This window comes from Eretmochelys imbricata, chromosome 11, assembly GCF_965152235.1.
Source record: "Eretmochelys imbricata isolate rEreImb1 chromosome 11, rEreImb1.hap1, whole genome shotgun sequence".
NCBI lineage: Eukaryota > Metazoa > Chordata > Testudines > Cheloniidae > Eretmochelys > Eretmochelys imbricata.
In genome coordinates this window covers 29,748,283-29,770,928 of record NC_135582.1, presented here as the reverse complement: position 1 = coordinate 29,770,928, position 22,646 = coordinate 29,748,283, and the positions used below count along the sequence as shown (strand labels likewise).

The following is a 22,646-nucleotide window of genomic DNA, read 5'->3' as shown; positions in this document are numbered from 1 at the left end:
CTTCCGAGTGATACATCCCGTTGTTCAGTCCCAGCAAGCAGCAGTCTCAGGTTTAGGGACTCCCAGAGCATGGAGTTGTGTCCCTTACCATCCTAGCTAATAGCCAGGGATGGAGCTATCCATTATGAACTTATCTACATTCTTTTTTTAACCCAGTTATACTTGTGGCCTTCACAACATCCCCAGCAACAAGTTCCTTAGGTTGACTGTGCGTTGTGTTAAGAAGCACTTCCTTATGTTTGTTTTAAATCTGCTGCATATTTATTTAAATTAGATGACCCCTGATTCTTGTGTTATGTGAAGGCGTAAATAACACCTCCTTATTCACTTTCTCCACACCAGTCATAATTTTATAGTGTTCTATCATATCCCTCCCTTCATCATCTCTTTTTCCAAACTGAACAGGCCCAGTCTTTTTAATCACTCCTCATATGGAAGCTGTTCCATACCCCAGTCATTTCTGCAGCCCTGCTCTGTACCTTTTTCCATTTCTAATATACCTTTTTTGAGACAGGCTATTCAAGGTGTAGGCATACCATGGATTTCTATGGTGGCATTATGATATTTGCTGTCTTATTATCTATTCCTTTCCTAATGTTTCCTAACATTGTTAGCTTTTTGACTGCCGCTGCATATTGAGTGGATGTTTTCAGAGAACTATCCACAATGACTCCAAGGATTTATGAAGTTCCTTACAGCGTATGTGTCTCTCTGTGCTGAAATCTATAACAAACATTTAGCAGTTATTTTATCTGCAAATCTCCAAGTGTTTAACAAACTCTCCCACCCCTCTCCATCGTGCCTGAGTCTGTGCTGGAGATGGCAATTTGGATCAAAAAAATAGAAACAATGGGAAATAAAAAAAAAGATTAAAAACATAAATTGTAAGTTCCTTTTAAGCAACAATACGAATAGAGTAACCTTGAGGACAATACTTAGTACCTCACACATTTTAAAACAAGATTAGTACTTATATAAATTATACGCAGCTTTCAAATTTGTACTGCACTTCATTGATCACTTAAGCATTTTTTATTAGATAAGTATTTATATTTGAGAAAGCTCTTTGAGGGGATATCTAAATTTTCATCATTCAGAAAACATCAACAATGAAAAATATGCTGTTATAGTCTCACTTTTTTGATTAATATGTGACAGGTAGTTTGATTTCTGTGCTCTGTTTAAACATTTTCAAAATAACATTTAATAAGCTTTAAGAATGAATTCATGAACCAATTTCCTTCTAGGTGCCTACAAGTTTCAGATTCTGATTAAATGCTCACTTTGTAACAGTTTCAGTAGCTTATCAGTAAGTTGCAGGATAATACTGCAATTTATAAAGGATATGGGCTCCTAAGCATACGCAGCAATTGAGGCCTCTGATGGAAATCCAATATAAGACTCAAACATTATTTCTCTCTAGCAACAATTTCTTGACGCTTCACTATTCCTATATGAACAGCAGATTTCTAAAAAAACATCTTTATTACAACAATGTTTCACAAAAATAGGACAGTACTTCAGCCAATTTTGAAAATAAATGCTTTGGGGGCACTTCAAAAACTTGTACATCTTAATACTCTGGGGACTAGATACATATCAAATGATGATTTTCAGGTCCTTAACTATTAGAAATTACCCTCACGAGTCATGGCCACTCTTGAGCACCTTAGCTGGTTATTTATTTATTCCCCCCCAAAAAAATTTTGCACGATCTTTGAGAAGCAAGGTAATGCTAAGCTGACCTTCAAATACAAAAAATAAGAACAGAAAAAATGAATGCAGTATTAATCATTCAGTTACATCAACGTAAACTTAGAGTAACTCCTTAACTTCAATGGCTCTACTCCAGATTTACAGCACTAATAGCAAAATTTGGCCCCAAACACCTCAGAAGTAGGCATCTGAGATAGGGTTGAGGAACCTGGTAGAACCTCATGGAATTGCTTTGCAGCTTTCTTTGAATAATCCAAAAATGTTGGCAACCTATTTTTTCACGTTCCCAAAGCATTTCCTAAGCATAAGCTTTTATGCACAATTCAAACATGTACTGTGAGGTAAGGAACAGAATTGGGAGATGAGTAAAAATTACACAAAAGCATTTCAAGGACAAAAAGGATTACATCCTCTGCAATATGAGTGTCACATCATGAGACCACCAAATATTATTGTGATGTGCTAGATATGATTACATACTCAGACTCTATTAGTCCTTTCAGTAAAGGCAATCACAGTTCAACACTTTCCAAATGCACTAACATTAGACAGAAGGTAATAGAAATAGACCATCTTAAAAAAGTGACAGACTAGGATTTAGCAGATGGAATAAAGAAATGGAAAATCTGCCTCATTTATTTTGCTTCTGTCTCACAAATGAGTGGGTGGATGGAAAAGTACCTGTCAAAGGGTTATATTTCCCTGCATGACAGGAAGGAATTACAGTAAATTCATAATTCAGCTATTAGCTGAAGAGTGAGATGGATTTACAGAGCTGCCACACAAAGACCACCAATTTGGATTTTCTCCTGATAATTCATAACTTAAAAATTACAGATGGGAGACACATAAATAAGGTCATTTAAGTCCATTTCCCTGTGCATCTTCCAGTATTCTATCCATTCTGGTTACACCCTTTAGAACAGAAAAGGTATACTGATATGTACTGGTCTGCACAGAGGTTCACAAGATACATATGTTTGTACTTAGCACTTCCTATGCTCTTTTACCCCACCCGCTCATAATTAGAATCCTGCCTCCCCCTTCCCAGAGGAGAAAACTCTTCTAATTTTTCTATTCCTCCCTATTTAAGTGGGACAACTTTCCCACCTATTCCCATCACCTCTTCTCAAACACTGGCCTAGTCTAGCTTTCTATAACAGCATTGTGCCAAGAGCAACTGTGAGAAGTCTTCTGTTTTGTTTGTATTCTCTATTTTTTGGATCATAAAGCTCTTCTCTGATGTGTGTGTTTGGCTACAGTTATTACTCAATATATGTTTAAGTAGGTAAAAATACCCCTTAAGTTAAAGCTGTTGTTCTTATAAGCAATATCTGGTCTTTTAAAGAATTATGGCTTTTAAGGTGAACTATACTGAGGAACTCCTATAGCGCCCATACTTTTAAAGTGATAATGTTTTAAATTCTTATGAAAAAGTATGGAAATTTTTAAAATATGCTAAAGTGTTATAGCCCTTAGTTTGTTCAGATAATAACTAAATTGTAAGATGGTGGTAATAAAATCTTAATATACATTTCCAGAGGTTTGCACAGTTCAGATAAGATGCATGAGAACTAGATAGTGGTTTAGTTTAATTCAATTTTGAAGCAACAATTCTCAAACACCATTTGATAAGGCGCCACATAAAAGTTTACTGACGAAAGCAAAAAGACACAGAGAATGAAACAGTTCTATGACAATTTGATACACACCAGTGGCTATAAATGGCTTCATGGTCACTGGAAAGTTGTTGTTTCTGGGTTTCATTGGTAGTTGTAATTTATAATATATACAGGCCTATGTTAGAGTAAGAAATGTAGGGTACATTCTGACACTTATTTGTAATGCAGTTACACTCAGGCCACAGTCAGATCAAGATGCCATTGTACTAGGCATTGTGCAAGCATATAGAAAGTCACTGTCCCTGCTTCAAAAAACATACAACCTATTTGACCGTAAACATAAAGGGAGGGGCAGAGAGAACATACTCTTGCAATGCTACAAAGGACAACTTCCTCTCTTATGTTCCCCAGGTGACAAGAAAGGGCTGAGGGGCCCAGAAATAACTGTCTGGTTGTCCCTTCTCCTGATCCTTCAAAGGACTGAAAACCCACAGTTCCTACTCCCTCCCCTGTAACGTTCTTGCCTACAAGCAACACATAGAAGATATATCTCCACTCCTCTCAGAGACATATAATCCTATGGAAGATTAAAGCTACTTTAGAAGAAGAAGAAAAATAAACTATGCGCTACCCTGAAGACAGCGCACTGACATCTCACATATTACTACCCAGCCCAACAATTCAATAGCCTGCAGAGCATGAACACTACAGCAGTACTTGGAGCTTGGTGCATACAGCAACAAAAATAAAATATCTACAATTTTTATGACATAAATGCAGATCTACAAGCTCTCTCATCACCTCAAATTAGGAAAGATATTAATACTCTGGAGAAAGTGCCAGAGAGTAAAAAGTGCAAGTGGCCAGTACTAGAGAATTTCAATAGCTTCTGGGTGAGCAATAATAAATTAGTCAGAAATCACATTCTGATAAAATGTCACCATCCAGTTCTTGACCTGCAACTCAAGCCATAGCAGTTTATAAAGGAAATAAAGAGTGGGTACTTGCCCTATTGTAACTCTGGCTCTTTGAGAGCCCACTTTTGAGAACCCACTTCAGGGGTGTATGTACTTTATGTGAGTGAGACTGGAATCTTTTTGAGTGGCGGTGTCTGTAGGGGCTGCCCCTGCACCCTGTATGCCCTCTAGCACTCCACCACCAAAGGCTTAAAGGGTGGTGAGGCTGCATCTGCTTGCCAGTGCCTTAGCTAACACAAAACCAAGCAGTCAAGGACTCCACAGTAGCATGGAAGGAAGATGGGTCGGGGAATACATGTGGATGCCATCTCAAAAAGCCACAGTTGCTGTAGATTAAGTAACCATTCTTTCTTCCACATAGATTCCACTTCCGGAGACTCACAAGCAGTAACTTGTGTCCTGTGGTGCTCACAGTCTACTAGAATAATGACTGCAAGACAGTTCTACCGACACAGGCGTCTGATCTCGAGCCCTCCAACAGAGAATAGTGCAGGGTGAAGGTGTGAATGGAACTCCAAGCAGCAATTTTGCAAACATTTTTTGAATTAGAATGCCTCAAGTGATGCAACAGAGGCTGCCTGGACTCTGGTGGAATGAGCCCTAACTTGCACAGGTGGGTCTAACTAGACCTGCTCATACCATGTCTCAACAGTCTGAAACCAGTTTGATAGGTTGCCCTTTCATTCTGTTGAGAAATGTTAGAAACAGTCTAGGACAGGGGCACTGTTCCCTCTAAGCTGTGTGCGTATACACACAGATCCTAAACCCCACACATACAGCGAAACACAGCACGCACAAAAATTTGCACAGAAGACAATTTTGCACACATGAGTGAATATTGGACAGGGGTTGTTAATCTGTTTCTTTCTGAACCCCACCCCCCCAACATGTTATAAAAACTCCATGGCTTAGCTAGCCACAACAACTGTTTTTCTGCATATAAAAGGCAGGACCAGCGTTAGGGAGTAGCAAACAGAGCAACTGCCCCAGGCCACACACCACAGGGGGCCCCATGAAGCTAAGTTACTCAGGCTTCAGCTTCAGCCCAAGGTGGCAGGGCTCAGGGTCCCGGGCTCCATTAAGTGGTGCTTTGGTTTTCTGCCCTGGGCCTCAACAAGTCTCATGGCAGCCCTGCTTGGTGGACCTCCTGAAACCTCCTCAAGTCCCACCCGGGGAGCCCAGACCCCTGGTTGAGAATGACTTGTCTTGGAGATTTCCTGAAGAGCTTTGTTCAGTAAATAGTGAGAGAGGCACCTGGCAACATCCAAGGTATAAAGCATGGCTTGTCACCCAACTACGGTGAGGTTTGTGGAAGAAGACAAATAGGTGAATCATCATATTAAGATGAAAATCAGAAACCACTTTAGGTAAGAACCTTGGGTGAGGTCTCAAAGTCATTTTGTCCTTCTGGAAAACAGCATGGGAAGATCCCAACATCAGGGAGCTGAATCTCCCCTATTCTTCTGGCCAATGTAATGGCAATTAAAAGGGCAATTTTAATAGACAGTTGGTAGAAAGGAGAATATGCCAGCAGTTCAAAGGGAGAACCCATCAGATATGTTAAAACAATACTGAGATTCCAGCAGGAGGGTGGGTATCTCTGATTGGTGGGAAGACTTGAATAAGCCCCATAAGGAATCTAGTCATGGCTGAATGGAAGAAAGCAGGGGGGCTTCCACCAGAGGGTGTTGAGCACAGATAGTCTCCCTCTGATGGCACTAATGGAGACACCTGAGTGTCCTAAGGTGAGCAGGTAGTAGAGAGTGATGACAAGCAGAGCCCCCACAGGGGACAGCCAATTCTCTACAGCTCAGATGAAGAATATCTTCCATTTGGTAACATATGTGGGTTTAGTGGAGTCTTGCTGCTCTATGCTACAATATTTGGAACTGTCAAGGAGGAGGATCTATCTGTAGATGTTAGCCAGCCAGCATCCAGGCAGTCAGAGGGAGGGAAGAAGAGTCCAGCTGCAAAACTCACCCCTTCAATTGTACGATGATATCTGGATATGTTGATTGGAGGCCGTACTAACAAGTTCATGAGGTCACAGTACCAGAACTACCTGGGCCATGCTGGGGCTATCAATATCATCAGGGCTGCATCCTGTCTGATCTTCCCAAGCACTCTCAGTATCAGGAGAATAGAGGGTAGGCATACATGACCCTCAGTGATCACAAATGAGAAAGGACCTGAGAGAAAGCCATGACCAAGTTCCCCAATGGAGCAGAATCTGTGGTATTTCTTGTTTAGGTCTATTGTCCAATACCCCCACTTGCACAAGATGTCTTAAATCCTAGAAAGACCATTTATGGTTGTCTGAATATTGTCAGCAAGAACTTGTAGGTAGTACACATAGCATTCTGTAGACCAGGAATGTGAAGGATTGGTTACTCATGTGGCTTGATGATTGATGCACTGGTCCTAACGATTGATTGTTTCCTGATGCGGTGGCAATGAGTATGCCTCTCCCTGTTTGTTGACACAGTATATTGTTGTAGTATTGTCACTGAGCACTTGTACTGTGTCACCCTGAAGTAACAGGAAGAAACACATGCATGCCAGTGGAATAGCATTCAATTCTACGTCATTTATGTGGACATTTGACTCCTGGGGAGACCACAGGCTGTGACTCTGAAGGTGGCCCACATGAGCTCCCCATCCCACTCTTGATGCATCTGTTATGAGTATCATGCTCGGATGGAGTCATTCAAGGGGGAAGGAGAAGGCAGATAAGGTGATCATCAGCTATCCAGACTTCTCCCCAAAACATGCTTCTGCATAGGGAGTTAATAGCTTTGCTCAAATTTCACTTCTCAGAGACACAAAAACAAGGGCAATTAGGAGTAAAACTTGCTATTTCACTGCAAGAGTAATAAGCTGTCAAATCACCCATCAAAGCAAATGGTAAAATCTATGTCAGCTTAACCTTAGAACTGAAAAACCAAAAAGATGTTATTAATTAGGGCCTCAATTATACCTATGCTTATTTAACATTAACATAAAATGGTGTGATATGTCCTCCCACTTCTAAATACCATTTTTATTTACTTTAACTTAACATGCCACTATTTTGAACCATTCCCAATGATCTAATCATGATATTACTAGTTCAGTTGCAGTAGAAACACTCAAAAGGCAACCAAATGTGCTTCTACTTTTTAATATCACATTTTAAAGCAGTTTTATTTCCAACTATGCTGAAGCCCATATATTAAAGGAAAACTTTTCATTTTTAAAGATCTTCTCAAATAAATGTCTGTAAGAATTTAAAAAGTCTCAAAATATAAAACACGTTAAAAAAATTGAGTGCTACATTGTTTCCCTGATACTTTTCTCATGAGTCCAACTATCTCATATTTTTTTCTTAATATAATTGGAATTCTATATTTTCCTTCACACAGGTTTTTGTTTTGCTTTAGTTTTTTTTTTTTTAAAAAGGAAATAAAGTTCTTCCTTTCAACCTAATATACTAGATTTTTATATGATGCAATATCTGGCATGTCAGTATCAATGAGATGATAGAGAATGCTGAAAACAGTTGAAATGAAGATTCTTCAAATGTTCACTGGAATTCTTGACATTAAAACAGCACAGTAGCTTTAGTAATTTACACTCACTCTCTCAACTAAGGATTTTTTTTACTTTATTCATTATAATTAGATTATTAAAATAGGATGAGTTTAATAGGTAGAAGTCCTCCATGGGCCTAATCCTATAAACCACCCATTTATAGAACTCAATAAGATTTCTTTGTGCCGGGAGACTACAGGACTGGCCCCTGTGTTCACAGTACTTTTCAAGAGCATATTGAGAATATTTTACCATAAAAAAAGCAAAAACTGAGTTTAGGCAGATGGGTATTGAATTTCCATTTAAACTCAAGCTATAGAAACAATAAGCACTAAGAAAGGCCTTTGCTGTTCATTCTGTCATGTTAGTATCAACAAATGCACGGGACTAAGAGTCTAATATGAACCACGAAGGATTAGTTTTCGAGCTCTTCACAACTGAAGGGGAAAACACAGCTCCCCCATATGATATTTTTATTATTTCTAAAGTGATCTCTTCTCCATGGTAATGACTGTCTGCAAGTCAATTTTATAAAAAAAGAAAGCAGCTTCAGAAAACTTACCGTGTTACAGGGCTGCTTAAGGTTTTGAAATTCAGATATATTATGTAATCATATCCTCTGTGCTGACATGTAAACTCACTTTGGAAATAAAAAAGGGTAGATGCAAAATGGAAGAAAGGCTGTATAGTATTCTAAATATAAATTCATAGTGTTTGAAATTCACCCCTGTGCTGATCCTCTGTCGAGAGTGAGGTTCACCCTTACGGAATTAAGGCATCGGAACTAAAAATAAAATGTTTTGATACTGTGAATTTGAAAGTAGAGTCAGATTTTAAGTTTTAAAAAAGCAGTTCTCTAGGCAAACAATAGTTTACTTAATGGCAACAGAGAAGATCTTTGTCTAAAGAGAGAAACACCAGAATAATAGAAAGGCATTATGTAACGTGAACAGGTGCATACAGTACATTGTTGCATATGCCTTAAATTTGACTTTTGGAATCAACCATATGCCAGGATAGATGTGGCAACAAATTCAACACGTTGTCATTATAATATTGGAATGTTCAGTAATCTGAACACTAAAAATTAAATTTCAAATCAGTTTGAATAAAATAAGCTAAAATATTTTAATAGACGGTTTTGCCATTACAACAAAAAGATAATGGCCCCTATCATTCCATCAACTATCAGACAGGATGAGGCTTGGACAGAGAAGGATGGAAAGGTTTGGACTCTGTGGTTAAAACTATGCCCTGCTTTCTTCCTGCAATCCCACAGAAGAATTTGCATGGGAATAAGGTTCTGTGGGAAACCTGCTATCTGGAAGTGGGATGGGGGGCTTCTTTCCTAAGTTGCTGACACCCACACCTAGATTAAATGAAGCTGCAAAAAACACAATCCCAATCCCTTGCTTGCAACTCCTTCAGAAAAACCCTTGCTCACTTTTAAGGCAACTGTTCTCCGAGAACACTTCCCACATTGTGAGAACTTAAAAGGGGGAAGTAATGTTGGCCGGAGTAGCAACAGAGACAAATGCTAGGGAATAAGAAATTTTACTCCCTTGCACATCCTCAATCATGCAATCACTGTGGTAAATAACATGTAGTAAAAAGCAGTCCCTTCTACATGTACATTTTGAAATACGGGGCATATTCCTGATTCCACTGCATTCAATAAAGTCATTTTGCTACTGAATTCAATGAGGCCGGGATCAGGACAATTAGGATTATCAGTGAATCATTGTTTCTCATGTGTTCATCTGACATAGCAAAAATGTTCCATCCTTCATTACATTTAAAATGAAACATTAAACTACTAACCTTCACCTCATATTTATTATCACTGAAGAATAGTAATGGCATTAACGGACTTATCATATATATGAAACATGACCAACATCAAAAATAAAGGTTTTGAACTTACACTAAATACAGATTTGGAATAAAACGTTGATGCTAATCAATTAAAATTACTGATCTATCATAAACGTATATTTTTAAAAGGTTAGGCTTTCTGTATTCTTTTTAACAGGAAAACTTGCACACTTTCCACCTTTCTTTACTGGATAATCAATAAATTCCTTAGCCAACGGTCATAATCATACAGCTAAGGGTAGCCTAGAATTCCTCCTTACCTGTAAGGGGTTAAGAAGCTCAAATAACCTGGTTGGCACCTGACCAAAAGGACCAATGGGGAAAGAAGATACTTTCAAATCTTGGGAGGGGGGAGGCTTTGTTTGGGCTCCTTGTTTGTGTGTTCTCTAGGGAAGCAGAGAAGCATCAGGTCAGAAAAACTCCTTCTCTTAAAATCATCCTAAAATGAGTCTCAATATTGCAAAAAGAGTAAGTAAATAAGGCAAGGCACATTAGATTATCTTTTGTTTTCAGCTTGTGAATTTTCCCTTTGCTAGAGGGAGGCTTATTCCTGTTTTCTGTAACTTTGAAACTAAGCCTAGAGGGATCTCCTCTGTGTTTGTGAATCTTTTGTTACCCTGTAAAGTTATCTTCCATCCTGATTTTACAGAGGTGATTCTTTCATCTTTTCTTTAAATAAAATTCTTCTTTTAAGAACCTGATTGATTTTTCAGTGTCCTATAGACCCAAGGGGTTGGGTCTGTGCTCACCTTGTTTACCTATCTGGTTGGTAGATTATTCTCAAGCCTTCCCCAGGAAAGGGGGTGAAGGGCTTGGGGGGATTATTTTGGGGGAGATAGGGCTCCAAGTGGCCCTCCCTGAAGGTTTGTTTAAATCACTTGGTGGTGGCAGCATACCATCCAAGGACAAAGAAATTTGTGCCTTGGGGAAGTTTTTAACCTAAGCTAGTAGAAATAAGCTTAGGGGGTCTTTCATGCAGGTCCCCGCATCTGTACCCTAGAGTTCAGAGTGGGGAAGGAACCCTGACACCAACCAAGTAAGGACTTCTATGAAAGCACAGATGACAGTATTAAGGACAACCCACCAAGATACAGGTCAAGAAGTCTGGTGGGCTTTAAATTGAGGGAAGGTTCTGAAAGTTTGAGAGGGGTTCAATGGAACCATGTTTTGGGAACCTGCATGTCACTCAGAGATAATTTCATGGAAGGAGGAGTGAAGTCCATGCCTGTTGATCCTACAGAAGGCATCAAGAACAGCAATGTTTAAACAGGGACCATAAAGGGAATCATCTCAGACATTCCAGTATACCTACTTACACTAGCACTGTGTGTCTTCCTACACTCCCTTAGGGTGATCATTGTTCAGCAAGGCACAAAATGTCATTTTGTTCTAGGTGAGTATATTAGGCTGAGATTTAGGGACCAGTTCACCCAAGAGTGTTGTTTGCCAGAAAGCCATTTCTTGCCTGAAGGCACTGGTCCTACACTACATGAGAGAAGAAGTAATTAGAATAAACCCCCAGATGATACACTGCTGGCAAGGAAAGCGGCCCAAAACCCACAGCAGAAAAAGCTCTAGCCAGGCTGAGTCCTGTGAAGGAAAACTGGCAGGCTGTTCTTCACAGCCCCCATCCACCTGCAGGTATGTCCTCTTGCATTACTAGTGGTATTATAGCCACTAATGTAGCTGGCAGTAGAGCCTCTGCCTTTCACCTTTTTCCTCCTTTCTGCTGTTACATTACATTCAGCAAATTTTAGCAAGCGTGTGTGTTAGTGGGAATGGCATTTCTCCAAGGCCACCTCATACATTCACTGCTACATGGGTCAACGCCAACCTATACAGAAGTACATCCTCCTCTTCCTACCATGAAACCATTACTAACAAAGTAGGCAGTGACACAGGAAACTGCTATTTTCCTTTGGTGTCCTACTTCCACGTTGGGGCTCCATGTGATACAGGCACACCTAAAAGCTGGGTGAGTAACGTGAACGTTGACTTTAGACGTGGCCTCTGGGGAGACGTATGTTAGTAACTGGGTAGCATTTTGTTGCAATTGTGATTCAGAATATACAGAATATATCCCAGATTATAATTTTACTATAGGAATGTTTGTAATATACAGTGATGTTGTTGGTAGTTTTTCCTGGTTCTAGGGGTTGTTTGGCAGGAAGATTTTAATCCTTCTAGATGGGAATTGTTGTTCCTCTCTTCTGTATGGACTGATCATGGTAGATGCTATACAGATGCAATGCCCTTTGTTCAGCAACTCTAAAGATCAGCATCATCAAGAGGGTTGAGTTGAACAGCTAAGGGAAGCGCTTAAGCAACTGTTAAAAATAAAGGAGCAAGCAGAAACCTAGCTGTAGCAGTAGGTTATGACTGAGCTGAAATACTGCCCTATTGAAGTCAATGGGAATTTTGTCATTGATTTCAGTGAGGCCAGGAATCTTAATGCTTGTTTGAGCTGTAGCTTAGCAGATCACTTTTAAAGTAGATAGAAGGAATATTTTGTAGGGTTGAAATCGGGAGGCAGGGATGATTGGTTTGTTTTTGGCCACTTGTTTCTCTACTGAACTTTAAAATTAAAAAGAGTAGTTTTTATATAACCCTTACCTGGTTCTTCAAGGAGATATCCCAACTTCTCACAATAATGGAAGGTGGGAAGCAGGGCACTTAGTCATCATAATTTACATCATATTAGTTTGGAATACCACTGGAATAACAGATACGCTTCTATTTAAGATACACTCATTATAGTAAACATACATCAAGCTGCACCTGCTGTCCAAATTTGGAGGAAAAATTCCTGCTTCAGACCATATCTGCTGGGAAGCCTATGAAAGCACATATTGCTAGTGCAGACAGAGAAATCGGTCCACTTTTGTCCTAACCCATTTTGTTTCCCTGGAACTGCTGTGGAAGATTTTTGTGTTGAGGAAATACAGTCACTCTTCCAAAGGAATTTGGATACTACAGTTTCTGCGTCTTTGTTATGATTCAACTGTGACCATTAGATGACACTGCAGAAGTGACATCTATATGAATACAAGTCATAGCAACATTATTATTATATTTTCAAAAGAGGATCCTCTCCCTTAAAGCTATGCTTTTAAGGCCTAATGTGTGGGCTGATGCTGTCCCCAAATCAAAGCAGAAAGGGAGTTCCTCATTAGCCTCAATTTACCATATGAAGGCGGTAGGGTCTGTTGCCAAATCTACTCCCCTTATTGAAAATATTACATCAGAAACTTCCTTAGTGCGAGGAAGAGCTCACAGTGGTGAAAAGTGATCCAAGGATCTCAGTTAAACTTACAATGAACACACCATTAAAAAAGGCCAGTAAATGGATCCAATAAATAAAAACGTCAGCATGCAGTATTTAAGGCTATGCGTTGTGGGGGGAACCCAAATGATGTGAAAGAAGCTAAGTGGTGTTCGCTGGTCTCAGAGATCACAGAAGCCTCTCTGTGTAAAAACCATGTGGTCAGAGGGTGACCACTTCTCCACAGCATCATCAGCCCAGAAACCCAGGCAAAATAATAGTGGATGAGTTAGTGTTACCCTACACAGGTAGCACCTTCCACTATAAGAACTGATCTCCCAAGGAAAGATTCAGGAGCAATCACAAGACAAGTGAGCCTAGGAACTAGTGCATAGGAAAGGATGTCCATGTGCACAGCCCTGGCTTCTGCCACGTATCCTGAGATCCATGGGGTTTCCAGAGATTTATGGGGGTAAGCCTTCTTCAAGGTCTGTGTGTGGGCAAATCCTGCCTCCCATCCCCCCCAAAAAATCAGAACAGTCTGAGTGGGAACTCTGAGTTTTTCCCAGGTAGACGACAATCTGGTCCTTAGAGAAGATCAGAACTGGTATGTTTAAAAAGAAGGTGACATGGCAGTTGATAAAATTTAAACAAGTTTTCATTTTAAATTGCAGTATATTTTGGGAAGAGATGGTAGGAAGGAAAGGAAGGAAAAAACTGGAGAAGGATTTTTTTTAAAATGTAAAAGGTAATAGAGAAACTTTCTAATTTTCACTTTATTTCCACTAGATTCAGTTTATTGTTCAATCCAGAACCATGTGGTAAATCCCTACAAGTAATATGTTTGGCACCAGAAACTAGACTAGACTGCCTTTTTATTTCAGTTTTTTATTTGTATCACTTGTATTTTTCTTCTCTCTAGATCAGATTCATGGTAAAAACTGTTCACAGTGCAGATGCCAAATGTATTTTGTATGAAATCAGGCCCCCACCTTCTTCTTCCTTAGTCCTCTTACAGTACCATCCTTTTCCCGTTTAATTTCTCAAAGCTTGCTTTCCCTGCTGCACTCCACTGTTTCTTCTACATTCTCAAACTCTAATCGTTTAATTCTGCTTCATCTCTCACCAGTTAATTCAAGAATTGGGTTGCTTTCTCTCTGAGCTTCTCCTCTTCTATCTTCTGTTCACATTCTCTCTATTGTACTCTAAGCGCTTTCATTTTTTTCATGCTTTATCCATATATTATTTTTCACTTCGTTTATCACACTTTTGTCTACTTCTATACATCTAGCTCCTGATCCTAAAAATTCATGTGAGTTAGGGTTTGCAGAATAAGATCCTAATCAGCAGCTGATTTTGATAACATGAAGACCATCTTAAGACTAGAATATTTACAAAAAGTGAATTAAAAAGGGGGTGAAAACACAGTCTAAGCAAGTTTAAAATTTCCAATTATTATTTGCAGAATTCTTTTCCCAATATCACCAATCTCTAATAAATAGCATATGCATAGTAGTTCTGTTTATATAAACATTCTGAGTCTCAGTTCTTAAGATTTTACACAAGCAAAACACTCACTAATGTTAGCAGGAGTTTTAGTTGAATAAGGATAGAGAACCTAATTCTGCTCTCACTGACTTCAGTGAAAGCTGAACTGAATTTATTCAAGGACTGCGAGCTTAGTCCCTCTGGCTTCTATCCTGCCACAACCTCTGTGCACGTTGACTCTTGTCCAAACGCTCATGGCCCTATATTATTCAATATTCCATCCTCAGAAAACTGGTATTTTTTGGAACCAAAGGTGGTGTATTCAAATTACATTACTGCTGACAATGTTCAGGATTAGAACAGTATGTTTGGATTAAAAATACAGTTAGTGGCATAAATTCTTCATAAAATATACTCCCTTGTTTATGCACACAGTGTACTTTTCCCCTTTAGAAGGAATCTAATATCAAAAGTTTCTCTTTATTTTAAATATTCCCCCCCTATTACATTTGAGTAGTACAAAAATATTTAAAAACAAAAATATGAACTGAAAAAATAGTAAATAGAATATTTTCCTAAATGTATTATCTCTAAATATTCTCCCATTGAAGCCATGCTTATCAGCATGCACGCAAGCATACTGGTGAGTCTGTCCACTAGTAACTCCAACACAATCATGCATGTACCTTGCAGCAAACATAAAATACATTATTCTACAGTAAAAACTGCAAAGAGAACAGACCTGCATGCATCTGTCATTTATTTTCTACTTTCCAAAAGGCCCGATACAGGCACAACTGAGCAGCTGAATCAATTTCTACAGAAATTTACTGTTATTGTATTAGCTTACCAACCATCTTGGGCACGCAGATGCATATTTATAAAACATACATTTTAGTTTTCAAAACAATCTCTCAAATAATATGTAGTTCATATGAAAATAGGTGTACAGTAACCTTGTATTCATTAATGACATTCTACGACAACAGAATAAAAGCCATTGTAAAAATCTATTTCGCTTTTGGAAAAAGCAACACAATTATAAACTATATACAAACATAATTTTTGCTGGGTGGTTGTTTTTGTTTTGTTTTTTTTACTCACCAGTTGTTTCCACAATGCCCTCTAGGATGACGACAATCTCAAACTGTTCAGTTTGCATGCTTCGCTGAGAGAGGTCATAGAAGGGGCTTTTGGCATCAATCACATGGCAGATTGTAAGCGGGGAAACAAGAAAAAGTTGATCTGCCCCTGTGCTAAAACCTACATCCAGTTCAAGTTGATCGAGAGGGAGGAACTCGCCCTCAGGTGTCTGCCGAGACTAGACAAGCATGCAGAAAAAAAAGAGAAGAAATCACCTCTAGTACAGCAATTTTCGAGACAGCCTGAAAGCAATTCACATCATTGCCAACACTTTGCATTATCAATCATCTGAGACAAAATCCAAACAAATCATTACGCTGCTATGTTACAGAAAACCAGGCAGAAACCCAATGTTGTTCATATAGAACATGCATGAATTATTTACAATATACATCTAACTATAATTACAGCTCACTAACTCAAGAGCTTTGGAAAAATGCCTGGCCCCAAAATGTCTGTTCACACAAATTACAGAAGTGGGTGTACAGCAGTGGTGGTTCTGCCACCAGGACACTGCCACACTGAAAAGTCAGGAAATAAAATCAGAGTAAAATAAATGTGCCTTTAATCTAATTCTGCAGCTCATTCACAGCCTTAATTTTACAGAACAGCTCAGTCAAATGAAGTATTCACGTAGGGGCAGCTCCTCCCATAGCTCAGACTACAGAGTGTAAATGTGCATGTTTGACTAGGGGGCCCCAGAGAAAAGCAGCAAGAGTTCATTGAAAAGCCACAAAAACAGCTGAAAGGAAATTTGAAGAGTACCCTTAATTAGAGCCCTGCTACTATTAGGCAAGTGGTTACAATCAAGTCCATGGGACTATTCACATGTAAGGGACTACTCCCTGAAAGTCAGGGTGGCAGATTCAGGCCATTAATAAGTATCTGTGCAGCCAGAGTGTATTACATTGCCCTTCCTACAAATTTAACCTATTACCAACTGGTGTATATATGTTAAAGTGTAATATAAAACCACTGCATGCTACAGAATGTATCCGAGAAGACCAAAGAGTCCACTTACAGGCCTATTATAATAAACTTATTTCATACATCTACTGCATTTAAACATATTAATGGGCTGCTCAACAAAATATAGGTGTATGGAAGCTGATTAACAATGATTAATGGCAGTGTAAAAGTGAGTAGAAAACATATTTTAAAGTATTCCCTTAGAAGTTTTTACTCTATAACTACATACTCAGTGTGCATAACTACATAATCACAGAGTAGAGTGGTGTTTGTTGTTGTAGTTAATGGTTTCAACTTCTTTCCTATAAGTTGTATTTGAAGAACCTCAAAACAAATCTGTAAAAATATTCTGAGCTGAATGTTGAAGTTCAAGGTCTCAGCTCAAATGAACCTAGTGTAAAAAAATCTGCATATTTAAGTTAAACTTTGCAGGTCATTACTATTTCAGCACCTGAACTAACATCTGTTTAATCTCAAACGCACTAGCTATGCCTGCCACCAAAACACGACATCTCCCACTGCCCTTCACAATGCAGTCGTGGAGCCCAACTCTATTGCATACAAGGAGCATGGAGTCCTCTTTCCTTGTCTGATGCATCATAACCATAGCAGTTCTCCAGCATTAGCAACTTCTGTGTCTCTAAAGAAGCTGGGTAAATTTCACCATATCTAAATGTACACTGGTAATTATAAGTTGCAAATAAAGCCTGTGGGGTTTATTATTATATGATGTATAGATTCTCAGGGCACTTCTGCACTGCCCTGAAGTTCAGACTACGGTGGCCTGAATAGCACTGTACACCAAAGTGCTACACTCAAACTCCCTCATGTGGATGATGCAGGTGTGAATGAAAAGGTTCCTAGATCACTTTAATGTAATACTGTCTGAAGAGGATTACATTAATATGAACTAGGAACCTTTTAGTTTGTGCCAGCAGCATCCACACAGGGGAGTTACAGTGCAGCACTTTGGTGCACATTGCTATTCATAGCCCCATAGTTCAAACTGCATGGCAATGGTGACAAGCCCTTCAATTTTTCTCTATGCTTTGTTTTATATTTAAAATATATCACAAGACTAACACCAACAGCTAAAACTGCCTTTTATCAAAAACAGGTCATATGTCCTCCTTCATGTTATTCTTTTGCATGATTCCGTTTGTTAGTGAACAAGGGAAAACGGGATGCAAGCTTTCTAGGTTTAATGTCAAGTCGTTATGAAAGCTATTTGGTAGGTAGCAGAATTGGAATATCAAAGGCAATTCTGCAAATCAAGATTCAACTGGAATCTATTTTAAAGCAGTTTGGAAAAATTCACAGATTTCAAAATGTTGATGACAACTGTCACTTTTTTTTCCATTTTTGATCATCTTAATCTATCTGTATAAGGCAGCAACATTGCTTAAAAAACGTAAACCTTCCGAGTTTAACACTTTAAAAAAAAAGTCATATTTTATGGCTGTAACCATAAAAATGAAAAATATCATTCCAGTGCTGTGAAAGACACTTTTTAATCTGATTTAATTGAAACTTTTGCTTTATAGGCTACATTTTTTGTCTATTATTCAAACGTACATAGTTCAAAATTTAGGGAAAATTGTTTTTCTTTCAATTACAGTAAGTTTAGGTATTGTAGCATCATTGGTTAAAATGCTGCAGACCAAAATGTGATTTTCCACTTTGTTTACGTTGCCCAGTTCTACAATGGGATCTGCATGGACACAGCACTCCTCTTGTGCAAAGGCAGGTTTGGAGCCTTAGCTTGTCAGTTTTCTTTCTGTTTGTGAAAATTATTCACTCTGCAACAGAGGATGAGAGGGAAAATGTTTTGTTTAATAGGAAGATGTAATGGTAAAAACCACAAAAATTGGCAGAGGGATTCAAGGACAGGTATAGAATCAGAAACCACTTTTAACACATTTATTAAAATTTGACTAGATTTCAAGTTTATGATACTCATTTAAGATTTGTTCTGGAAAACCTTTTTCCCAGGTGATGAGTTCTTACTCACACAAGTAGTCTCTTGGCCTTACTTTCATGAGTAAGAACACATGTGGCTACTCACATGTATAAAATTTAAATTTAAACAAGATTGGACCATTTTCAGATTAGAAATATAGTGCACAAATTTTAAAAGAGGCTAATTAACCATTGGAACATCTTATCAAGGGCTGTGTTAGACTTTTCATCACTGGACATTTGACAATCAAGGTGTTTTTCTACGAGATATGCTCTAGTTCAAATAGGAATCATTCAGGGAAATACTAACACCAGTGTCATACAAGAGGTCAGACTACAACAGTGATTCTCAAAGCTGGTCCGCCTCTTGTTCAGGGAAAACCACTGGCGGGCCAGGCCAGTTTGTTTACCTGCCGCATCTGCAGGTTCGGCCGATCGTGGCTCCCACAGGCTGCAGTTCGCCACTCCAGGCCAATGGGGGCTGCGGGCCGACGGATGTGCTGGCCGACGGATGTGCTGGCCACCCTTCCTGCAACCCCCATTGGCCTGGAGCAGCGAACCGCGGCCAGTGGGAGCCGCGATCGGCCAAACCTGCAGACGTGGCAGGTAAACAAATCGACCCGGCCCACCAGGGGCTTTCCCTGAACAAGCGGCAGACCGGCTTTGAGAACCACTGGACTAGATGACCACAATGGTTCCTTCTGGCCTGATAATATATGAAGGAATCTTCCATTTTATTTCCAGTTAGTTTTAACCTTGTAAATTACCAGCTTATAAAGAGAAAATTATCCTGCCTTCAAGAACTAAATATAACAACTTTATGTACTTAATTTCATCGAGTGGCTCAGGCAATAAATTGAGTGAAATGCAAGTGGTTTGTTAATGTAGCCATGATCTCTCACAAAAATTGAATCTTAATATAATTTTTGGATTACTAATTTACATATGATGTATAGTAACAAAGGACACTTTGCAATTTGTTACCATATATCACCCTCCTTCTTCTCTTCCTATTGACTCAATACACCTCCTTTCCTGCTGCTCTGCCATATTTTTCCCTTCTTCTCTCCCACCTCCTGCTGTTGCTCTGATTCTTTATTTCTCTTTCTTAGTGCTCTGACTATGCTGGCTAGCACAGACCACTGTAGCCTTTGCTGGTAACCACGGTTTGTTGTTGACTTTACCTCATAAAACAGAGAAGTTATTTTTTCTAAGTAAAAGTGAACTAAATCAAAAACTGGCACATCTGCAAATACCAACTTTTGATATAAGTGACCAAAATGAAGTTTCTAGTTTAAAGTAATATTTTAATACCTTTTAAAACTATTCATTACTGATGTAGGCCAGATCTTGCATGCAACTTTACTTTGCACACAACTAACATGGATAGTCTTATTTAAATCAAGGGGATTACACACACTGATAAAGTTACATTCTTAAATGTTGGCAGGATCCAGCTTGTATTATTTCCTCTAATTATGTCTTTTGTTGTTATAATTCAGAAGGCATCAGTAATTAGTTATACTGGGACCATAAACATTTACATAAAACTATACACTATATCTGCATATATTTAATATATACACACACACACACACCCTTGGATTGTAGTGTTGAATGTATTATAGTCAGCATAGCAGTGAATTACAAAATCCGACCATTTATGGCACCGGAGGAAGTCATACTAGTTGCCCTGAGAGAAAGATCCAGCTTTTAAGCAACAGAGGACTCTGCTCTGGCAGCTGTATATTAAAAGCCTCTGAAACCTAAAGATCCTTTCAGATAGGCAGTGGAACAGAGGGTCAGAAACGGGGTGTTCAGGGGGAGAGAGAGAGACAAATGAGGAATTCTCTGTGAAATTTCAGGGTTAACCAAAATAGGAGCAGTGGAAGAGCAAGAACCATGAAAGCCACAGGTCTAGCACTCTGAAGCATCTGTTTGAATTTTTAAATGATAGTGCTATAATTACATTTTGAGATTGGATACTCATGTTTTAACATAATAGCTTATAACATCACCAGAACCCTTTGTAAAATGTTTGTTCTGTGATATAATTGCCTGTTTATTTTTTATGGTCCCCTCTCAGGATTTAGTCTTATACATTTTAAAACTATACCAAAAAACCCAAAGCCAGTCTCTAAGAAAATCATATTTCAGATTCATATGTAATCACAGGTTATATTTTATAGCCCTGAAGTTTTAGCTGTGAAATATGGGGTGGGGTGAGAAAAGCCCAAGAGATTTTATTGCATTTTATTAAAACAGGATTCCAATACGACAATGAATTCAAATCCATCATAGATAGAAGTGACTGAGTTGCCTCTGCTATCACATCCTACCACAAAACAATGAGCTTTATGTAAATATATCAAATCAAATTAAACATCTAAAACACATCTGTATAAATATCCTTGTCTGTGCTTCTCAAAGAAACAATATTTTGCCAAAAACATACAGGTGGGCCACCAGACAATTTTGGAAGGGAATTGTTTTTGTTAGCAGTCTTGTAAAAACACAATGCAACTGAATAAGGGTGCTGTACTTAACTTGGTGACATGGTTACGACATGATGGCATCTAAATCAGTAGCTGCCAAAATTGGCGCTACTCCACTGTGTTTTGTATGCACTTTGAATAGCTGAAAATACTTTGCATACAACCATAAACTTCAGTTTATAGGCAACACAAGCTGCCTTAAGCACTGACGGAGGTGGGACATGGAGCTACACAAAACTCAAAAGTCATGGATGAGGGAGTGTGTGTGTGGGGATGGAGGGGGTGCATGCTGCAGAAAGTCTGGGGAATGTTAAGCTAGCTAAGGTGGATGCTGAAGGCTGTAGGGGATAGTTAGTTGCTGCATAGAGCTGTCTGAGGTAAAGCTGGGCTTTTCCCCACACCTTCTGCCACTGCCTAAACCCTCCCAGCAGCATCTCTCCCTGGATCCAGTAGGGGAAGCCAGAAAGAGAGTAGATATGGAGGCCTCCTGGCTGCCTGCTCGGCAGGTTACACAGCAGCCCTTGGTGGCCTGCAGCAGCAACTTCTATGACCATGATGGACACAGGAGATCTCAGCTGAGCTACAGCACAACAGGGTAGCTGAATGAGAGTGCAGTATTGCCACCTCTCTCCATTTTATCATGACTAGCGATTTGGGGGTGTTCACTTACCTGTCTCATGAAAAAAATAATGAAAGGCTGACATTGACAACTTATTAATTTTCATAAATATTCAAAATGGCCACCATCTCCTACTACTGCCAGTGGGGCTGAAGCCAGCAAGATGGCCACCATTTCCCTACAATCCAGATGCATGTGGAAGTGAGGCTGTCCTTAATAAAGGATATGGGGCGGGGGGGGGAGAAGGAGGCAAATGTAGGAGTTGCAGAGGGAATGGAGAGAGGAGGGAGGTTGAAGGGGATGCAGAGAACAGTGATGGGGTGGGAGATGGAGGCGGCAACTCTCCCAGCCTGGTGGTAGCTGTGGGAAAGGGGAGTCCTCCCAAAGCAGCCAGGGGAATGCAATGTTGGTTGGAATCCAGGCAGAGAAATCCTGGGGGGCAGTAAGGCGAGGGAGAGCTGAAGAAGTGGTACTCCTGGGTCCAGGGAAGAAGAGAAGCTCCAGGGGGCATCAAGGCAGGAGGGAGTCAAGATATTAAAAGAAAATGTACGGAAGTTGCCACAGCTTAGGGGTGAGGAGAGGTAAGTGAAGTCTCCATCTGAGCAGCCAGGAAGAGGCTTTTTTGTGTGCATTAAAGGTTGACTTTTCAACCTGAAATTATCTCACACACATAGCCAGAAGAGTAGAGAGGAATTAAAAAGTCAAAAGACTAAAAAACATGGTTTGATGATGTTTCTAAAACAGTGGTGCTCAAAGCCAGTCCACCACTTGTTCACAGTCCACCGCTCCAGGCCAATGGGGATTGCGGGAAGCAGCGCGGGCCAAGGGATGTGCTGGCCGCCCTTCCCGCAGCCGCCATTGGCCTGGAGTGGTGAACCGCTGCCAGTGAGAGCCACGATCAGCCGAACCTGCAGATGCGGCAGGTAAACAAATCGGCCCGGCCCGCCAGGA

At 39.6% G+C, this 22,646-nt stretch overlaps 1 protein-coding gene across 1 annotated transcript in view; it reads right to left on the bottom strand.

The window, feature by feature from the left end:
* KCNJ3 (potassium inwardly rectifying channel subfamily J member 3) overlaps positions 1-22,646 on the bottom strand; it is a 204,670-nt gene that overhangs the window by 173,220 nt on the left and 8,804 nt on the right. Inside the window, exon 2 of the mRNA XM_077829898.1 lies at positions 15,615-15,831. Coding sequence (XP_077686024.1) covers positions 15,615-15,831 — 217 coding nt within the window. The remainder of the gene's footprint in view (positions 1-15,614; positions 15,832-22,646) is intronic.